At 43.4% G+C, this 20,320-nt stretch overlaps 2 protein-coding genes across 5 annotated transcripts; one reads left to right on the top strand and one right to left on the bottom strand.

Moving 5' to 3' along the window:
- Positions 1–3,916: 3,916 nt before the first annotated feature.
- Positions 3,917–13,704, top strand: slc26a3.1 (solute carrier family 26 member 3). The gene is made up of 20 exons (XM_036518406.1): positions 3,917–4,047; positions 4,600–4,739; positions 6,122–6,232; positions 6,349–6,509; positions 6,656–6,820; positions 7,044–7,196; positions 7,573–7,655; positions 7,757–7,904; positions 8,386–8,499; positions 9,045–9,122; positions 9,276–9,371; positions 10,222–10,328; positions 10,791–10,860; positions 11,102–11,194; positions 11,915–12,010; positions 12,159–12,386; positions 12,690–12,744; positions 12,937–13,082; positions 13,361–13,423; positions 13,684–13,704. Exons 1-20 carry the CDS (start codon positions 3,917–3,919, stop codon positions 13,702–13,704), a joined length of 2,259 nt encoding a protein of 752 aa, XP_036374299.1.
- Positions 13,705–15,108: 1,404 nt separating this feature from the next.
- cbll1 (Cbl proto-oncogene-like 1, E3 ubiquitin protein ligase) lies at positions 15,109–19,673 on the bottom strand. 4 transcript variants are annotated; one of them, XM_036518023.1, is made up of 6 exons: positions 19,617–19,673; positions 18,554–18,721; positions 18,126–18,226; positions 17,910–17,993; positions 17,439–17,512; positions 15,109–16,541 (listed from the first exon to the last, which is right to left on the bottom strand). In XM_036518023.1, the coding sequence occupies exons 1-6, from the start codon at positions 19,627–19,629 to the stop codon at positions 15,458–15,460; spliced, it is 1,524 nt and encodes a 507-aa protein (XP_036373916.1). In that variant the 5' UTR covers positions 19,630–19,673; the 3' UTR covers positions 15,109–15,457. The 4 variants fall into 4 exon arrangements, with proteins under 4 accessions (XP_036373916.1, XP_036373918.1, XP_036373917.1 ...); XM_036518025.1 differs by having other exon boundaries at positions 15,109–16,526; XM_036518024.1 differs by having other exon boundaries at positions 18,126–18,223.
- Between the last annotated feature and the right edge of the window lie 647 nt (positions 19,674–20,320).

Genomic DNA, 20,320 nt, shown 5'->3' with positions numbered 1-20,320 from the left:
GGCAAATCTAGATGTATCATGGTGGCATCTGGTCTATAGATGTAATTGTAGGTAAATCCAGCAGTGTTATTTAAGTGATAGACATCTTAATATCATATTTCCTCTTTTTGATAAAAATGCTTTAACATATGTTGTACAGAATAATACTACATATATTTCTATCTCTGGCATGCTGATTCAGAAATATATTTATTGTAATTATATTACTATATATTTATTTTTAAAAATCTCAACACAATATTTTTTACAGGCACAGTTGTTTGAAACAAATTGTGCTTTTTAGTATATATAAAAATGTTGTAGAGACACTGTACTTTTCTGAATATTTTGTTGTGAATTTCTTTCAGCAGTTTTATAATAAATATACCATCGAACAAAATATATAATGGGGTTTCTTACATTTCTAGACTATTTTACATAGTAAATAGAACATTCTGCGTACTGTCGCTATACTTGCTGTATGCACTTTTGTAAGTCGCTTTGGATAAAAGCGTCTGCTAAATAAATAAATGTAAATGTAAATGTAAATGTTTCTTAATGGGGTGGAGCAAACATCAAGGTAACATGCACACATGCATGCATACCCAAACATGCACACACACTAATATATAGGCTACTTTTCTCTGCTCTGAGGTTAAATTTTCAACAAGGGGAAAATTCCACTTCACCTCTTCTGTTATTGAGATAGGATCATGGCAAGGAATCAAGTTGCATGTTTTTGGTGTTCATCTTACCCGCCCAACCATTGACCCACACTGGGTGTGAAAAATGTAAAAGATCCTGAAAACCCAGACGCAAGGCTTGGTTATGCTTGACGTGAAACTGAGGCCTGTTTCATATGGCGTCTCCAGTTTCTCAAATTAGTCACCCCACTGTATGCTTCCATTACAAGCAAGAGGCGTGGGGCAAGCAGAGAAAATGTCGTTTTGCTGGAGTAATCCATGATCATCACATTTAACTTTGTTGCTAAGCAGATGCTCTTATTGAGACTTGCATAGCTTGTCACCCACTTACACAGGTGAATGTTTACTGATGTAATTTAGGTTAAGTACCTCCCCCAAAGGTACAATAGCAGTAGGAATTAAACCAGTAACCTTTGGGTTATGAGCCCTGCTCATGAACCACTATAGCACATTACTTCTCCATATAGGAAAATCAAGGCCATGAGCACATCCCGATGCCATCATCCTTCCCTGACGTTGTACCAGGCAGCTACTCTACTGTAGAGTTAGCAGACAAAGACAGAACAATAAACAAAGCAAATAATAATAAACCCTTTGCCTCAGTGGAGGATGCTAATGTAGAAAAATGACAGGAACATTCAGATTCAGTGGGAATTTTTTTTCCCCCAAGTGTGGTTTACAGTCCGCTTGGGCATAGATCCCAGCATAAGAGGCAATGGCATTGTGCACTGTTACCGCTGTGGCTAATTTCACATTTTACGAGAGTTTGTGGAGTGTGTTATTGACCCTGAGTCTGACAGCGTCAGTCCATAAACACAAGCTGAAATGGATTCAAATGCACTGTGCTCTCAAGGGCGCTTTCCTTAAGATTTCTGACCCGTGATGCAATGTCATGAGAGAAACGCATATAAACCTTCACATTGCAGATGATTACTGCATTCATCCCATATAAATGCATAACATTTAGCACAGATCACATCTGACCCAATTCGTCTAAACAACAATACTCAAATTGTTGACAAACCTCATGATATTCACAGTACAATGCAATTCATGCCTTATGGGTGAGCTAGTCAAGCTGTAATTCACAGGCTATAGCAGTCTATACAGACGCTGTTGCTCGAGGTTTGAATAGCCATAGCTGGTTGTGGGCGGCAGTGTAGCATAGTGGTTAAGGAGCAGGACTTGTAACCAAAAGGTTGCTGGTTCTTTTCCTTGCTGGGACACTGCTGCTGGGGTAAGGTACTTACCCCAAAATTGCCTCTGGAAATATCCAGCTGTATAAATGGATAACATTGTAAAACTGTAACTGATGTAAGGTGCTCTTATCCAGAGAAACTTACACCAGTTTCAGTTGGCTGCTAAATACCAATAATGTAATGTAATGATAAAGGACACTGACAGAAGCTATGAAGTTTGCAGAAAGAGGTGCTTTTAGATGGTTAGTGTCTCAAACAAATGTGCTTTAGCAGTCTTTTTGATCATAATGTGAGTTAGCCAGCTCAATCAAATTTATCAGTCAAGCTTTGCATACCTGAATAATGAATGAGATAATAATAATACCAATACTAATACCACGCCAACTACTACTACTAGTAATAATGATAATAATAAGGATTATTATTATCATTTGGCACAGCCTACATAGAAGCTTATATAAATTACAGAGATGATGAGAAAGCATGACACAACATCTTTGGGAAAACAGGACGTGTGAGTACAAGGAAAGGTTTGTTATTTACCATATTCCTTATAGTACCTCATAGGAATACATGTATTGATTTAATAAGAATGAGGAACTGTGTCCCAGCAGCAGCATGGCTCATAATGTGAGAATGTATCCCAATCAATGACAGGCTATTGCAGGATACCCACAATTTAAGTTGTTGGAGTGACTCAGCAAGGGATCAAACCAGCCTTTTTTGGGTCAGGACAGGTACTATCCACAATACCACTGAACTGATTACCTTTTCAATAACACTAAAGTTGATTAAAAATAAATATGTATAATGAAACTTACAGAATATTTTCAGATGGGGTATTCATTTGTACATGCTGATAAATGCGTTTTCCTTCATATTCATGAATTGCTTTCCAATATATCACTGTCAGCCAACTTTTGATACTTTTCTTCTGCTAAACAGGAGACTGGAGGTCATATAAACCCGTATATATGGTGCAGGATCAAATATGTATCATATATGTTGGGTATATGGGCAGGTGCCAAGTAATATGGTGAAGGAACAATGACTAAGGGTTTGAGGAAACACCAAAGCCTTTCCTGACATGAATCCGCATGATAGCAGTTAATGATTGAAGACATGAGGAGGTAAGATATATTTAAACACTCAGAGGGATGCCACATTGTCTAAGGACCTCCCTCAGCGCAAATCTTCGACAGGACTGGCACAGGGCTGTGGACACTTCAAGTGTTGTTCTTTTCATTGTCAGGTAAGGCACCTGTACCCTGTCAGAGGCATAATAGATCGAGATAGAGACCGGATAGATACCGACCTTTAAATGTTTTTTTTTTCTCTAAAAGAGATTGCTTACTTGAAATGACAGAAAAATAATAATGATCAGCCTTCATTTATGTTTGTTCAAGATTTATTTTTAATTAACACGTTAAAATACAATGAGGTCTCTGTGCCGCATAATTGAATGTGCACTCGGTCAAAGTGTGCTTGAAATTAATCCAAAGAATCTAGCAACATTTGAAATGCTAGAGGACAATAAAATGTAAACATACTGATTCTTTCACAATAGCAAAAAAGAAAAAAAAATGGGCAACACGCCTGGATTTGCTCCAAGTATATGATTGACGGGCCAGTTTTTCAGTGTTTTCCTGTATAATGCTCTGGACTTCCTGATGTTCCTGGGTATTGTGAAGAGCTCTGTGGAAAGGCAGCACTAAGAGCCTGCAGCAGACCAATATGCACTGACTGACTGACTGACTGACTGCTGGTCTGAAGTTTGAGGCAGAAAAATTCTTGCTCCTAAAACTCATAGTCCAGTAGCCAGTTGAATCTTACCACCTGATGCAATGGGAACGCAATTGAACATTGGTTGTGCTTTTCTGCGAAATACGGTGATTGGTTGAATGATGAACTCCAAACCTGTGTAATACCACTCTCCTGGGTCACAAGGGCTCCCGAATTTTTTTCCCTGCTAAACCGCAACTGACCTGACCCACTGATTCCTCCCGAAAGGAAACCCCAGCAGACCGATTCACGATGATGCAACCTTCGGCCGCGCGGTACACGGTCACCAGGCCACTGTACTCTGAGGACTCGTTCACCCGGGAGCATGAGAAGATCTACAGGCAATGCAAGACCCCGCTGGACCATGTGAAGGCATACTTCACGTAAGAGCGCCTACTGTCTCGGGTTTGCGAGGACAAAACACTGCAAGATATTTGTCTGTTTACTTGACATCTGTAGTCAGTCAGACGTCCTCGCTGCCCCCGAAATCGCTTGTTTCCCCCCCGTGACTGCAACCCCAGGGATTCCGACAGTAGGAAGCAAACCGCTCAACAGTGTTTACTTTGGTTTAATCTTTTCTTTTAATATTTGGTTAAGCTTTTTTTTCAAATTTCTGCAAAGGTGAATGACACTCAGGGCATCTTTTTACTGGTCTTTCCTAAATTCCCTAATACAACCTGAAACAACTTGTGTTTGGAAACAAACCTAATCTAGCACAGCAAGACCTTTTTCTTAAAGTGCAATAATCCTTTCATCAAGATTGCCATTCATCGACCACAACTACAAATAGTGTTTTTTCTTTATCTTCTCCTCTTTGTATCAAGTGTTTCAATAAAATGAATCAGCCCTAATTTGTGCCATTTTATCCTGTATAAAGACATTATTCTGACTGTGTTGGGAAGAGTTACTGTGTATTTTTGTTATTTGTGTTTTAGTTGTAACTCGAAAAGGGCAAAGAATACTGCCCTTTCCCTGCTGCCCATCATTGGCTGGATGAGAATCTATCGCATCAAGGAGTGGCTGCTGAATGACATCGTGTCTGGAGTCAGCACTGGATTGGTTGCTGTCCTGCAAGGTATCCCAGTAATGGGCACACCTCAACAGAAAAATTTTATTTCAGTTTTCTCAGTGCATTTTGATGTTTTGAAGCAAAGAGACCTAAGAATTGTTTATTGTTAATTACAACAAATTTTTCATATGTTAATTTTCTTTGGCAACATATGCCAAGCCATACGATTGCATGAAGACTTTTCAGCATGCCACTTCGTTTTTATAGTGACCCAACCCTGGATGTTCCTCTTAGATAGCTTTCCTGATGTTCATGAACACATTTATGATTGGCTAGCTGTTATTTCAGGGTTATTATGTTACAGGCTGTGTGTAGCAAGATATCTTTATGAATAAGGTAAAGAAAACTTTTCTATTGTGGGGCCTATGTCTTAATGGTCCATTATATTCAAAACTATTGCCTATCCCTCTCCAGAGACTCTTGTTATTCTTTCTATGTAAGAAGATCTAGCGGTAGAGTTTCATTTCATAACATATGGTACAATTCCTCTCAGTGCTAAAAATCCTTCAGGGCATTGAGACTGTGGCTGTTTCCTTTCTTTGCTGTTATCAAAACAAGCATAACATAAGAGCCTCTAATATTTCAGAGTAATCCCCTTGGGGTGCGTTAATCTACATTTTACACATTGTAATCTCTTTGTCACCCACCACCATTGTAAAGTAAAGCCATAAAAACAAGTCAAAATTTTGCCCTGTCATTCCATTTTTGTGGGAGGTACTGGTTAATCATTAATATTCATTATACAGGTGTTGATGGACAGATTACAGAGCCAATAGACTGTTATGAGTTCGTGAGAATATGTACGGTGACAAGCCCATCTTAAATGAAACTCTCAAAAATATCTCAATACCATAGTAATATAATTGGCTGGACCATACCAGAAAAACATCACCTTTATCCATGCTAAGATGGCCAGGTTATTACATTTTTGTCAATTACATCACATTTAGACGTGCCTAAAACCAAGGTGGAGATTGTAGTCTTAGAATTTATACCTAATATATTTATACCTATAACTTTCTGCATGGTCAGTATGATGGCGCTGGCTGATTCTCAACATACAAAACAGTAAAAGGGGCAAAAGTACAAAAATTGGGAGAAACAAAAATAACTAAAACATAAACCAGCCTTTTGCAGCAGTCAGACAATTACTTTCAATTAAGCAGTTTCAAGCTAAAATTGAATGAGCTCTGTTGCTGATCTCATTCACCACTTAACATCTTAAAACAGCTTTGTAAAATCTCAAAGACTCTTTCAGTGACTGAATTTTGATTATGATTTTTTCATTTACAACCTTATTCATGAAGAAGAAGGAAAGTGGCCATTTCGACAGTAGTTTTGTAGTGTCTGAGAAATAGAACATCATGATGCTGTGTTTGATTGCTCAGGTCTGGCGTTTTCCCTGCTGGCCTCCCTTCCCCCCAGCTATGGGCTGTACACAGCATTCTTCCCTGTGATTATTTACTTCTTCCTGGGCACCTCCAGACACATCTCAGTGGGTGAGTGTATTTGTTTGTATTATGTAGCCGGTCTTTCTCCCCTTCAAGTCCAATGGCGGCGTATTTGTGCTGTGTGTGTGTATGTGCGCACATGTAACTTATCCTCTCCTCTGCAGGCTCGTTCCCGGTCCTGAGTCTAATGGTGGGGGCAGTAGTGACCCGGCTGGTTCCAGATGACGGTCCCCCAGCCAACATCACAGAGTTTGATGGCCTGACCTCAGATCAGCAGAGGGTCGTGGTGGCCTCTTCTGTCACGTTCCTCATGGGAATATTCCAGGTAATTCCCTATGGGAATTCCCACAGTCCAGTTCTTTTATCATGAAAAAAGTGTTCCCCTGTCACAGAGCCAGGTTTACCATGAATAATATTCCCTGTTTATGATATAGGTGTTGCATTAATGTTGTTCCCCTGTCTGTCTCCCAGTTGGCCATGGGGCTGCTGCAGGTGGGCTTCATTGTGATGTATCTGTCGGACACGCTGGTCTCTGGGTTCACCACAGCGGCTGCCATCCACATCCTGGTGTCGCAGCTGAAGTTTGTGTTGGGGCTAGTGGTACCGGGCATCAGTGGACCTCTCGCCATCATCTATGTGAGTGCAACATCAGCACAGATGGGTATGGGCAAATCTTGCAGGAGCAAGAACTTTCCCCTAACATTCAGGCAAACCATATCTCTTATTCTAAGGTTTTGCCATTAAATCTCACAATGATACTTTGGCAGAAAATCTACATCAAACACATTATAGGAGATCCTGGCTTCACGTGATGCATTTCTGCTGGCGCTTCTGCGCTCCACGTTGTGATCACCCACAGACGCTGGAGAAGATATTTGTGCAGATCACGGACACCAACATCGCCGACCTGGTGACATCCATCATCATTATGGTGGCGGTGTTCATCGTGAAGGAGATCAACGACAGGTACAAGACCAAGCTTCCTGTGCCCATCCCCATAGAGGTCATCATGGTGAGTGTCCAGTTACAGCTGCACTTTACTATCAGCCCCACAGAGGGTGCTTGATGTGTCGTCTCATCTTGCTTGATCATCCATTCCTCATCGTTGCTGTATATACTTGTGGGTGCAGACTAGCAGTAGAATCTATTATTATTGTTGGAGCAGGTTATCTGTTTCCCCTTTTAATGGAAACGGGATCAGGTTAGCTGTTAATACTGTTGTATCTATCTGTGCGTGTCTACACAGTTCAGTTATAAGATGTGTTAAAAGTTCAGCTGGGATGTCACTCATAAGAAGTCAGTCACAGGCTTTGAAGAGTTGTTTTAAATTACATTTTAATTTCTTAAATAACAGAAATAAAGGTCAATGTTTTTATATTGCTTTCCAGACTATTATTGCTTGTGGGGTTTCCTATGGCTTCAACTTCAAAGACAAATATGATGTAGACATTGTGGGAGAAATGCAGATTGGGTAAGCAACTCTATTGTTGTATGTGGGTTTGGCGCAAACAGCAGGGATATGGTGTCACTACTGCTGAGTGTCTGTGATATGTCAGCTGAATCTGCCTGCAGGTACGAGGCACCAATGGCACCCAGCGTGGAGGTCTTTCAGCAGAGCGCAGTGGAGGCGTTTCCCATAGCCATTGTGGGCTTTGCTGTGGCTTTCTCTGTGGCGAAGGTCTATTCTGTCAAACATGACTACATCATTGATGGCAACCAGGTGAGCCCAAGCAAATAGGATTACCTCACCAACGGCAGCCATGTTTGCTCTGACAATGTGGGAGTGAGTGGGAATAAACCAAAGACAGACCAATGCTGGACAACCCAGTACTTTTGCATTTAGATCTCAAATTGACTGCATTGTCTATAATGTGATGATCATCTGAAAACAATAGCATCCGTGACTATGCTCTGTTCATGTGGCTGGAAGAGAAACCTACATTACATTACTGTAAAGTGTTGGGTCCAAGTATTACCATCTGACCTGGCATTTAACATTAGATACACAAGAAGCTGTAGTAAAGTTTTGTGAGAACAATCAAACATTGTATCCACAGTGTTATAAAACAGGGCACTATATTTCTCTTGTAAAGAATCTTTATTGTGATCATTTAAAGGACTGTGATCTCTTATCGTCGAGACTCATATCACTTTATAAAATCAAAGTTTGTCTACTGCCATTGACCTTTTCATCCCACTAGGAACTTATTGCTTTTGGTGCGAGCAATATCTTTGGGGCATCCTTCAGATCGTTTGCGGCGAGCACAGCTCTCTCGAGGAGTGCGGTACAGGAAAGCACAGGAGGTAAAACCCAGGTGTGTCCCTCTTACTTCACCAAGTGTACCTAAATTAGTGGATACCTTGTGCATCTCATCCATTGAACTAAATCTGTCATATATCTAGTGTGCCTGGTGTAGGGCACCGTGTAGGACACTTCAGTACCACCTTCTGTGCCATAACTAGTGTAATTTACCTGGTGTAACACACCTGTCACCCGGCTTGAGACCAGCTATCACCTCCCTCAGATCCTCTGATGAGTACCTTGCCTCTTCCAAATACAAAATGAGGAGAATTTAAACAGAAGACAAATGAACACTTAGCAGCATAAGATTACTAGGATGGTTTACTCTTCCCACTCAGTTGTTTAATACTGCAGTATGTCATACAGTTTGAAGGTGCTTGTTTTATTTTACGTGTACTGAAAGGTGCCAATATTTAGATTTTTTCCTTTTCCACAAGATGGTAAAGTTAACATCAAAACCTGACCTGACATTTGTTCCTTTTTATGATACAGACTATGAAATATTGATCCATTGATCCAAGCATAAGATTATAAATCATTAACGTTTTACAATTCCAGATTGCTGGCTTGATCTCAGCGATGATGGCAATGATTGTTACCGTGGCAATTGGATTCTTGCTTGAACCACTGCCCAAGGTGAGATGAGATTATCATGTTGTCTGAAAAAAAATCCGAAAGACAATTTCCAAACACTGAAATAAATTTGAATATTTGCAAAATATGAACTACCTTTGACCTACCTTTGACCTGCCTTGAGAGAACTGTGACCTCTGACATTTTTGTTCTCAGTCTGTGTTGGGGGCACTGGTAATTGTCAATCTGAAAGGAATGCTGATGCAGTTTCGAGAAATCCCCTACCTTTGGAGGAAGGACCGGCCTGACTGTGTGAGTGTAATACTAGTGATGCTAATTTAATAAAATAAAGTCCATGTGGCTGTTAACTCTAATGGCATTGATTATAAAGACTTAACAAAAGATCATCTTCAGCTGTAAAGGATTCGGGTACTGCACACATTGGACTGTAGGCTTCACAATAGCCTGAAAATAAGGGGGAGCCACCCTTTTGCTGTCTGGCGGGACAGCATCAGAGTTTTAACTCAATTACAAACCATAACTACTGGTTAATGGAATGAGTTGAGTATAGGTGAGAAATATGAATGCTCTGGTAGGTTGTGAATAAGCTAGAGAGACCTGGTGGCTCATTCAGGGAAACTGATAAGTAGAGTAACTATGGTGCGGGCAGGAGAGTGACAGCACTAGAAACTGAGTGGGGTGGTGAGGCTTGGCCAGCTTCAGTGGATGTTGTAAAGGAAGAATCTACAGCTCTAAGTTACTAAGCTGTATTCTCAGTGAGGGACAGACTGTGGTCCAGTATCTCATTTAGATTCTTCAACATGCAGACACTTGTAACGTTATTAGGGGTAACAGAGATAACTGGGATGGGTGAGGACTTAGCTGGTGGGTTGAGCAGGTCAGTTTTGGCAAGGCTGAGTTTCAGATGCTAATTAAGATAAGATAATTACTCATCAGTTTTTGATGTGTCATGCTATGATGCATGGGCTTTGTTTATTTGACCCTATTAATCTTCTGAGTCATGTTTCAAGCCACACAGTGGGTGATGGCTACTATTCTGAGGCTGCTTCCATCAGATTGGATCAGTGAGTCTGTCTCTGGGTGAACCTGTTTGCCGTAACTACAACCCTGCACCCTGTTGGTGTCTCTCTCACCCACTCAGGTGGTGTGGATCGTGACCTGTATTGCTGCCATCCTGTTGGGTCTGGACCTGGGGCTGGCTGTGGGCCTGGGGGTGGAGCTGCTGACTGTGGTCTTCAGGACTCAGTTGTGAGTGTGGACACCATTTCATTGACAAACCTTGCTCCAGCCATCACTTTCATACCAGTGCTCTAACATAACAGCACTATCTAAAGAGAGCTGCTGGTGTTGCATGGGGGTAGTGATACAGACCTTGGAGCTTTGGCACATGACATTCTGGGCCTGAGGGCTGAGCTGCTTCCTAGGTCTTCAGTGGTCATTTCTTTCAACTGACTGCAGAGACTCAGACACAGGTTATGTGGCTCTGTGCAGTGTTGGGAAACATTGCCATCGCAACTCAGAGGCCCGGTATAATCATTCTGTTGAACTTTTGAGACAAACCATTTTATTCTGAACTTCTATTCTCCATGACAGATTTCTCATCTCTGAGAAGAGAATGAGTCAGTGTCTTCAGTTAAAAGGAGCTGAAGGTTGATTGTTTAATTGGACATGAGAGTGACTGCTTTGACTTCACCTCTGTTTACTTTCCAGTCCTCGATGCTCTGTCCTGGCCAACATCAAGGGAACAGACATCTACAGAGACCGCAAGGACTACCTCTCTGTAAGTTGTCCCAGAGAAAGCTTTTTTATCCTCTGATCCATGCAGGCATGATCTATATGTGAAACTGAAAAGCGGATCCTACAACACGCCACAGACCTCTGGTTAGGACATGTTGTGGACTTCAAACTTACAGTAAAGATCATTTCACCATGAGTTCTTCTTGTCTGTTAAGCATAACTTGCTACTTTGGTGAAAGGATGATGGCTCAACCTCTAAACTGTTCATCTTAATTGTCTTTCAGATCTATGAACCAGAGGGCGTGAAGATCTTTAGAATTCCGTCTCCAATATTCTTTGCCAACATCGAGTTTTTCAGAGGAAAGCTGGTTGAATCCGTGTGTACATCATGCTTACTGTTTAAGCACCTGATTCCACATTTTGCAAAATGTCTTTTTAATGACATGAGGAGCTAAGGAATAGTCAGACTGCCAATTCTATTTTAATACTTCTGTATTAAAGTGCCCACACAAAATTTTACATGGCTGTCTACAATGCTATGGGACACTATAAATGTGGTTATGACAAATCTAACCATAAAACCAGAAGCTGTAAACATGACATCTGTGATGTTATCTTGATTTACAGTTGCCTTGCGTGTTGGTTTATCCTTGTAGTATCTTGGCCAGGAATATGAGCAGAGAAAATGATTCCATTATATACTACTTCTGCCAGACCATTATTGCTAGTTTCAGTTGGAGTCCAACACTGTAAACCTGGGTGGGGGTATAATGCTCTAAGGCTTTGCACGCTCTTAAAACCAGTGGATTTACAGTTGATTTTACCTATTCATACATTCGTAATCATTAACATAGCTTTGTCTGCCCTCACTGCCAAGCTGATGCTGAGTTAAACTGTAATGCTAGCAGTGGTGTCTGAATGCAATTTTACATGGGCTGACAATGATATGATACAATGATATGAGTTTTATGGCCTGGACATTCATTGGAGGGAGTGGTGAACATGGAATTACTGATAGAGGACAAGTAACATACAGTATACTGCAAATGCAATATTACACTCCAGGTAAGATTTAACACTGTGTGGTGTTGTTCCAGGTGGGATTTAACCCCCTACGAGTGTTGCGGAAGAGGAACAAGGCCCTGAGGAAGATCAGGAAGCTGCTGAAGAACGGGGTGCTGCAGATAACAGAGGCAAGTTCTGTGATGTACTTGTAACAATGCCAACCATGAGCTCTACTGATCTTAACTCCATCTTTGCGGTCCATCTCCACTCAGGTGGTTGAAGCTTAATTAGCCTCGGTCTCAGTCGGCTGATCTCTGCCCCCCCCCCCCGCTGCAGAAGGGACTGATGCAAACAGGCTCAGGGCCCATCGAGGAGTCGGAGGACGAGAGCAACATGGAGGACCTGGACCAGCCCACCAACTTCCAGGACCTTCCTGTCCAGGTCAACTGGAATGCCGAGCTTCCTGCCGGAATCTGTGTCCCCAAGGTCGACGTCCACAGCATCATCCTGGACTTTGCGGCCGTCTCGTTCCTCGACATCTCTGCACTGAAGGGCCTCAAAGTGGTAATGCTCATTTGTGGATTTGTTTGGATGAAGGGGATTTCTCTCCATTAACTAATTTTTAAACAGGACTGAATGCAGAGTTATTTGATATTATAGAAGCTCTGATGTGTCCTGATTGGCTGATCACTGACTGCCAGTCACCCTCCTGGCAATGACTAAACATGACAAATATAAGCACACAGAATGTATTCCTCCCTGTATTTAGTGCATTGTCTTTGAGTCAAGCTCATGTAGAACCAGATGCTATAAATTATGGCAGTTTTGTGGCAAAATATACACTCAGAATCTAAAATGTTTTCGCAGGCACTGAAAGAGTTCATCCGAGTGGACGTGGAGGTCTATATTGTGGCGTGTGATGGTAAGCCCTGTTGCTCCATGTTGAATCTCAACTCTATGATTGATGTAGTCATAGTTTTAAAAAGACTCTGTATTAGATTCTCTGCAATGAATTTTATCTTTATTGAACTCTTCAATGCTAGAACTACCGAGTGTTCAGGGCTAATAACTGTCTGCCAGGTTAACTGACTGCTCATGGTTATTATGGTTATAGCATACATCCTGGAAAAACTGCAGAGCTGCCGCTTTTTTGACGACGAGATCAAGACGTCCATCTTCTTCCTGACCCTCCACGACGCCATGCTGCACATATTGCAGAGACACCAAGACCCACTGGAGCAGACGCCAAGATACGAGCAGGTGCCAAGCGACCAACGAGACGCCTCCTTTCTTTCACAATGCCGCACTTCCGCTCTTACCGCTGCCCGTTTCCGCAGTCCTCTTCTGGGTGCCAGATCAGTCTGATTGCAGTTATACATCCATTGTGAGTCAGTGCCTGACCTCTCACAGGGTCAGAGAAAGCAAACCATTGACACTCATCAGAGCAAAGTACATAATATAGTCCCTGACTGAGAGAACCCTGGACAATTCTTACATCTTTGCTGACCGCACTCTGGTCACCCTTCTGTGTCTTGCAGCTCTTTCCCGACAATCACCATGACTACCACAGGAACGGTGGGCCCCGCTTCAGGAGCAAGTCGGTTAGTCACCAAGCCGAAGCCAAGTTTGTTTCACATGTTATTGAGCCAAAGGTATCTGGTGTTCTAGATCACCTCATTACCCATGGTTGAGTTTTTCCTCACCTGGCACTACAGATGCCTCATTGGACTGGCCCGAAAACTCATTATGCACGCGGGCCAATAAAATGCATCCCATCTGATGCAGATCTCAAAAAAAAATGATTGAAGTTCAGCTGCTGGGACTGAAACCAAGGTGAATATCTTTATTATTCTATTCTCAGGAACGGGAGACCAGATTCTAGGCGGGACAGCCTCTGTCCAACTCCCATGGCCCATGAACAGGACAGTGGCAGTGTCCACTTCCTGTGGCCTCTGTGTGGGGAACGTATTTGGAAAGGAGTGTTTGGGGACCAGAAGAGCGCAGGCTGTCTCAGAGGAACATTCATTCCAGCACTCCAGAGGAGACTGGAAACCCCACTGTGTTTACCTCTCAACATTACATACAGCTCCCATTTATGTCTGAGAGAAGAGGCATCTTTCACTGCCACATCTGCACTCTAAAAATAACAAATTTAAGGACAAAAATGTAGTTTTTAAAAAAAAAAAAAAAAAACTTTTGTATTTTAAGGTGTGCCTTCTGAGGCTTTGTACAAATGCACTTTCTTAAAAAACCTAGATGTCGATTCCTGACATCTATTTGCACTATATTTGCTTTCATAAATTGGCAAAAATATTTTTTCTCCCATTTGTGCAATGTTACTTTATGAACTGTGTTTACAGTAATTTTGTAGAAAGTTTCCTTTTATTAATAAAAATATGAACCCAATTCTGTTAATGAAGTTTGAAATATTAAGATACTTGTCTTAATACTCATTCATTGACCATTCAGTTTGCAACAAACTTAAGTCTTCACATTCAAGTTCACACAGCATATCACAAGTGACACGTTAACTAATAAAAAACACTTCAAGTACTTCAGCCAAGTGAGGCCCAAAGTCCAAGAACCATCTGCGCAAAACCAGTGGCTCTGTGTTCTTCTCATCACCACCTGAGTTTACAAACAACCTAGAATACCAAAGGTGGACTTGCACATTGTTTATGTCTTATTATGGGATGCTGACCACAGCAACAGATACAAGTCATGAGACATGTCCGATAGGCGGTGCCTGGCACATTGTAAGGCATCCCAACCCCATGATATGGGTTTGATAAAGAGGACGATAAACGCTCCAGCATAAGGATAAAACATTAACCCTGCAGACAGACTGGCCATAAGTTTCACCCTTTAGCAGTTTAGCAAACGATAGTTTTAAACTATGGGGCAGCATCTATGACATGGTTACAGCAGACACATCCACCCGTCCGCAGTGTTGTAATCTGTAATCAGGCAGATGGAACGTTGACCCTTTAATCAATGACAGGCATGCGCTAATTAATGGCTTATAATGTGTTGAAACCAGCTGTGCTAATGTTGGTTGAGAAAGAGCTGTAAAAGAGCTCCAACTGTACAATCACTAAACAGACAGATGAAATGGAATGCTTTGAAAGGTGCTAGAGCACCCTTTCCTGACCTACACCATGTCCATACTTCCTTGCACAATCTGACCTTTCAAGCAAATGCAACCATGTTCACGAGCATTGCAAAAAAAATGGAAAACATTTTCATATTAGAAGCTTAAAATAAAAAAAGATTTATTGAGGTGGTAACAAAACTCGTTGAGTTCAATCCTGAGCACAGTGCGGATGAAATCCTAACACGGGAGGTGCTGAACACCTGTCTGATTGCACCAGACCGTCCTAAGAATGAACACTGTTGTTAAGCCATAATCTACCCTGTAGGAGGGAATGAAACCGCTGAATGCAATCAGTGTCTTTTTTTTGTCTTTAGTTCACCTTAGTTTTACACACGTTACAAATAAGGGCAGAAGCCAGCGGCTTCTTACAGAGACTCCGTCAAACTGACTAGCATCACAAACCGATGAACATTAATGAATCCTGTAAGGGAAAAAGGAGCCACTCTAACACATCATTCACTCTGTTAAGGGGGGGAGGGGTCTACTGGTAATACGGCCTGTAACGGGACTGATCAGGGTGGTGGGGTCCAGGCATCTGGCCCTGAGGGGGTGGGCCCTGCATTCGGGGAGGAGGGGGCCCCCTGGGGGCGGGCCATATCCCTGGGCTCAGTCCCCCTGGCTGGTTGAAGGGGGGGCTGAGCGTTCCTTGGTCCTCGGGGAACTGCTGCATGGAGGTGGGGTTGTAGTGGTGCGGCGGCGGGGCACTCACAGGGGGGCCCCCATGCTGGGGAGGGGGGCCGGGTGGGGGGTGGTTCATGTAGGGGGGCATCTGGTTAATAAGGTGTCCAGGGGGTGGTGTGATAGGGGGCGGGGCAGAGGACATAGGGGGAGGGGCCTGGTTGTAGACCATGTGGGGCGTCCCGGAGCCCTGGGGCGGGTGCTGCATTGGGTGGCTGATGGGGGGTGGGGGAGGAGGGGGCGGGCCGTAGTGCTGCTGCGGCGCCATCATGTGGTGGGGGTGCGACACCACGGGCTGGCCCGGGTATTCCCCAGGGTGGTGGTGGGGCGGGGCGGGGCCGGGGCCCGGCTGGGGGAGGGGCTCCCTGGAGGGGGCGGAGCTGGCGGAGTCGTCCTGGATGGGCACGGTGATGAGGTTGCTGTGCTTGCGCGTGGTCACCGTGGCGATGCGGAAGGTCTCCTGGGCGAGCGAGCGGGGCGGCCCCAGGTCGGCGGAGGAGGAGGGAGGGGGCTGGGAGGGCCGCAGGTCATCGTGCGGCGGCTGGCCGTAGGGGTCGTGGCCGGCGTGCTGCAGCGGGGGCGGGAGCAGGACGTGCGGCTTGGGCAGGTGAGGCGGAGGGGGCAGCCGGTGCTTGTCCGGGGGCAGGAGGAAGCGTTCGGGGAGGTCGGAGGCCGGGGGCAGATGCAGGGGCTCCCCTCCGCTGGGGCCCGGCCGGGGAGCCGCCGGCTTGCCCCCGCGCATGTGGCGGTGGTTGATGTGGGCCTGCAGGTCTCTCTGGGACAGGTAGGTGCGCTTGCAGCCCGGCACCATGCTGCACATGAAGAGAGAGCCGCGCAGGCACTGCTCGATGCGCTGGACCGGGTCTGTGCAGCTGTACAGGGACACACTGTACTTGAGATTTAGTAAAAGGGAAATGGAGCCAGCGACAGCACAGTACTCTGCATACCCACATCAGCCACAGGCACAGTAGACTTAAAACCAGTACACACACACACACACACACACACACAAACACACACGCGCAGTATTTAACACACGCATACACAGCATAGTTAATGCCAGCAAGCACACACACGCTCAGAATGTACCCAACTTCATAAATATATGTGCACACACCCTATATTTTACCACAATGTGTGGCATACTTAATGGCAGCATACATGCTATACTTAAAGGCAGTATGCACAAACTACACTCAAAGAACAGGTGCACACACCCACAGTACTTTGTGACACTGCACTCACATGAGCCGCTTAGTGACAGAATATATACAGTAACAGCACCAACACTCAAAATTTGGTTAAGTAGGTTTAAACAGCATATGTGTGTGTGACAGAAAAAAGATGGAAGGACTATGCCACGCCTGACGCCTGTTGTACACAGGTGCATCATACAATCAAATCTCACTACATGACTACAACATGAGCTGAACTTTCACTTTGGTATGTCAAAAATAACTTTCTTCTTTACTGCTTTCTCTACATGTGCAGAGAGTATCAACAGCTACTGCAACTACTGTGGCAATGGTGCACTTCCAAGAGCAACCAAGTGAAGTGTGCAAAGGGAGACAGAAAACCCAAAACAGAATCTACAGCCTGGAACAGGTGAAAGCAACGGACATATCGAGCAGAGAGGGAATGATAGGATAGAGACTGGAAGCTACAGGGGAGAATTAATAAATAAAAAGATAAATAAATAAAATCCAAATTCATTCAGTTTATAAAAAAAAGTATTACATAAATTAAGAGGAAGGAGTATACAGGGCAGAGGAGCAGTGGCTTACCCAGGACACATCTTGTCGCATTTTTTCTCGTGGAGCACAGCGCACTCGTAGCAAAACACATGTTTGCAGGGAATCTGTGCAGATAACAACAGCTATCAGAAGCACGCTTGTCACAGTACATTATCCGTTACTATGTCTAATCAAATCACTTTATGAGCACAAGCAATCTGACTAGTGGTAACATTTCCCATGTCACCAAAACCTCAAATGCTAATACTTTACAGCTTTTAAATGTATGTTATTTAAGACATTACATTCCCATGTGATTTGCATTGCATATCCAATAAAGCTTAGGACAGTCTGTGCATGTATTAATGTCTGAAATTTGCATTCACCACTGATATGCTGTAAAGCACCAGGTTAAGAGTATCACCACTCTCACATCTGAACAACTGTTTCACACACCAGCAATTCAAAATTAGGAGGAGGTAAACATTCAATAGAAACATGTCCAGGAAAACCATCTCCTACCATGCGTCCGTAAATTTTTATCGGCAGGCCGCACTTGTCACAGAAATGCACCGGCGTGTCGTCCTTTTCCCCAATCAAGTTCATCTGAGGAGACAACGTTCAGGATCTTAAACCTCAGTCTATATGTAACAACAGCTGGATCAAAGCCATGTCACAGGAACTTCAACAACTATAATCTTTTAGGGGGAGAGAGGGAGTGCTAAGGAGCAGGCCTACCTTATAATCCCAGAATAGCTGCTGGGGAAACCTCCGCTGGCTGCCGAAGGCATCTCCGGACTTGCACTCAAACCTCTCCTCCTGCTTGTAGCCGAAGCCTTCTGGAAAACAGCAAGGGCTTTTGACTAAGGGAAACTGCAGGCACGTTGCCCCAGCAACATGGTTTCCTGGTCCAGCAATCAAGTATAGTTGCGGTGGCTCACCGATGAGCTCAGTGGTGGTGAGAGAACTCTCAGAAATGACACAGCAGTTAAGAAAATGATGTAAATATTCACAGCAGCTATGATAAATACATCTACAAAGCACACACAAGTAAAATTTAAATAATTAAAAGCATCAGACCCCTCCTCTATACATTACGTGTAACATGTAACGGGTAGTACGTCCTGTTTCTTTATCGTGGTCATCATCTAGTGCAGTTTAGCTACCTTCATCCACGGTCTGAGACTGGGAGGGGAGCCGGTTCATTGCCCGCTGTGGCCGGACCACAGGTTTGCTCCGGATGGCCTGTTTGGAGATCAGCTTGATCGGGATCCTTCTACGGACATCAGGACCGCCCAAACTCCCAGACCCGTCTGTGCCCTGCAAGTCATTGTCTGCGCGGAAAGATCATATCGTTAATCAATTCATACATCACTGAAGGGTGAGATGTTATATATGCATAATGAAGAATTGATCAACAAGATCGTGACGTATTCGTCACAACTAGACAACCTCTCATAACATACTGTTAGATAACGCTGGCCCAATGAAAACATATGACGACAAAATATTTATCAGCTAACGTTAGCTACAGACTCCATTCCTGAGAAAAAAATTGGCCACAATGATAACTCCAGGATAAAACTGCCACACAAATTGTCACGTTGTCTTGAATTTAGAAGTGCAGACAAATTGTCAGCTTGCTAGGCTCTTAACTATACAGCTAGCTAACCCGATCGTGACTCACGAGTTAGCTACCAAGCTCGCTAAGTCATGTGAGACGATTTTCTCTCCTTTCATTTTTCTGTCGAATGAGGAAAAACCACAAAATTTGGCTACCCAGCTATCAGCATGGGTGTCACTCAGTCACTCCCACTAGGTAACCGCTCACTGTGTTGTTGGTGGATGTTCATTTAGCATGTTAGCTAGCCACATACCAAGGTATAGCTACTGCAACCAACCAAAGCGGACGACTAAGTAACAAGCAAGATACCCAAATAACAATTAAGACAATCGAATGCCGTGAATTGGCAAACGTGGACTTAGCTGGCTACCTGGATAATTACATTCGCTAGCTAGCTAGCTAACTAGCCCCGAGTCGCTAGATAACAAGGCCGCAACTCAGCAGCTTTACAGAATTGTTCATTTCCAGCGAACACTTCACTTGACAAAGCAGAGGCTGCGTGAAAAGGGTTGCTAGCGCCTATGACATGAAATCTGTGGACATCGCATTGAGTCGTCATGCATTTCTAATGTGAAATATACACTAATTGTTCGTTCCCTCCTTACCGCTCTGATCCATGTTTCGGAGCAGTGCACGATGGAAGCGGAACTTACTGCGTAATGGGGGCGCGGCCTTGGAAGGAAGTGCGCGTAAAAGAGAAATGGTGCCGACAAGCGCCAGTGTACCGTAACTACTTCCCCTAACTATTTGCCCTGATACGTACAAAACCTGCAAAAAAGATTAAGTAAGTAAGTAAGTAAATAAAATAAATAAATAAATCTTCTTCCTCTTATTATTATTTTTATCGTCATATTTTATTATTATCTTCATGATGCAACTTTCAGTTAATATTACAGCACAAAGTGCCAGTTATGTTAACTTATAGTTTTCATGCAACTATACAAATTAGTGCTATTTGTTGATTTTAATTTCCTCCTCCATAACATACTAATTATATCCAGATGCATACCACATATTACAACTTCAACCCCATTGCCACCATTCAGTGAAAGTGGTCCCGTCCCCATCCCTCAGTGACAGGTATTATTTCAGTTTTCAAGGCAGCTACGTTATCCATACTCATGCTAGCTCATTCATTTGGCATTTAATTTGAGTCTGCTCTCCAGCATAGACGTCTTGTATGAAGCGCTACTACCTTCAAGTTTGATTTTTTTTTTTTTTTTTTGCAACGGTTCCATGGTTAATAGTGTCATCTAGCGGTTGAAAGTTGTATCTGAAAAGTTTCCTGAAATATCCTGAAAGTTTTTAG

The sequence above is a fragment of the Megalops cyprinoides genome, chromosome 23 (assembly GCF_013368585.1).
Source record: "Megalops cyprinoides isolate fMegCyp1 chromosome 23, fMegCyp1.pri, whole genome shotgun sequence".
Taxonomy (NCBI): Eukaryota; Metazoa; Chordata; class Actinopteri; order Elopiformes; family Megalopidae; genus Megalops; species Megalops cyprinoides.
Note: the sequence above shows the minus strand (reverse complement) of the source record. Positions and strands in the feature narration are given on the sequence as shown.

Excerpts from the sequence above, each read along its gene's own strand:
- slc26a3.1 (XM_036518406.1), top strand. The coding sequence starts at position 3,917 with ATGATGCAACCTTCGGCCGCGCGGTACACGGTCACCAGGCCACTGTAC. Across the intron at positions 6,233-6,348 it reads CTCCAGACACATCTCAGTGG|GCTCGTTCCCGGTCCTGAGT; the intron begins GTGAGTGTATTT and ends TCTCCTCTGCAG. Across the intron at positions 10,861-11,101 it reads ACCGCAAGGACTACCTCTCT|ATCTATGAACCAGAGGGCGT; the intron begins GTAAGTTGTCCC and ends ATTGTCTTTCAG.
- cbll1 (XM_036518023.1), bottom strand. Across the intron at positions 18,227-18,553 it reads GTCTCAGACCGTGGATGAAG|AAGGCTTCGGCTACAAGCAG; the intron begins GTAGCTAAACTG and ends GCTGTTTTCCAG. Across the intron at positions 17,994-18,125 it reads AGCTATTCTGGGATTATAAG|ATGAACTTGATTGGGGAAAA; the intron begins GTAGGCCTGCTC and ends TTGTCTCCTCAG.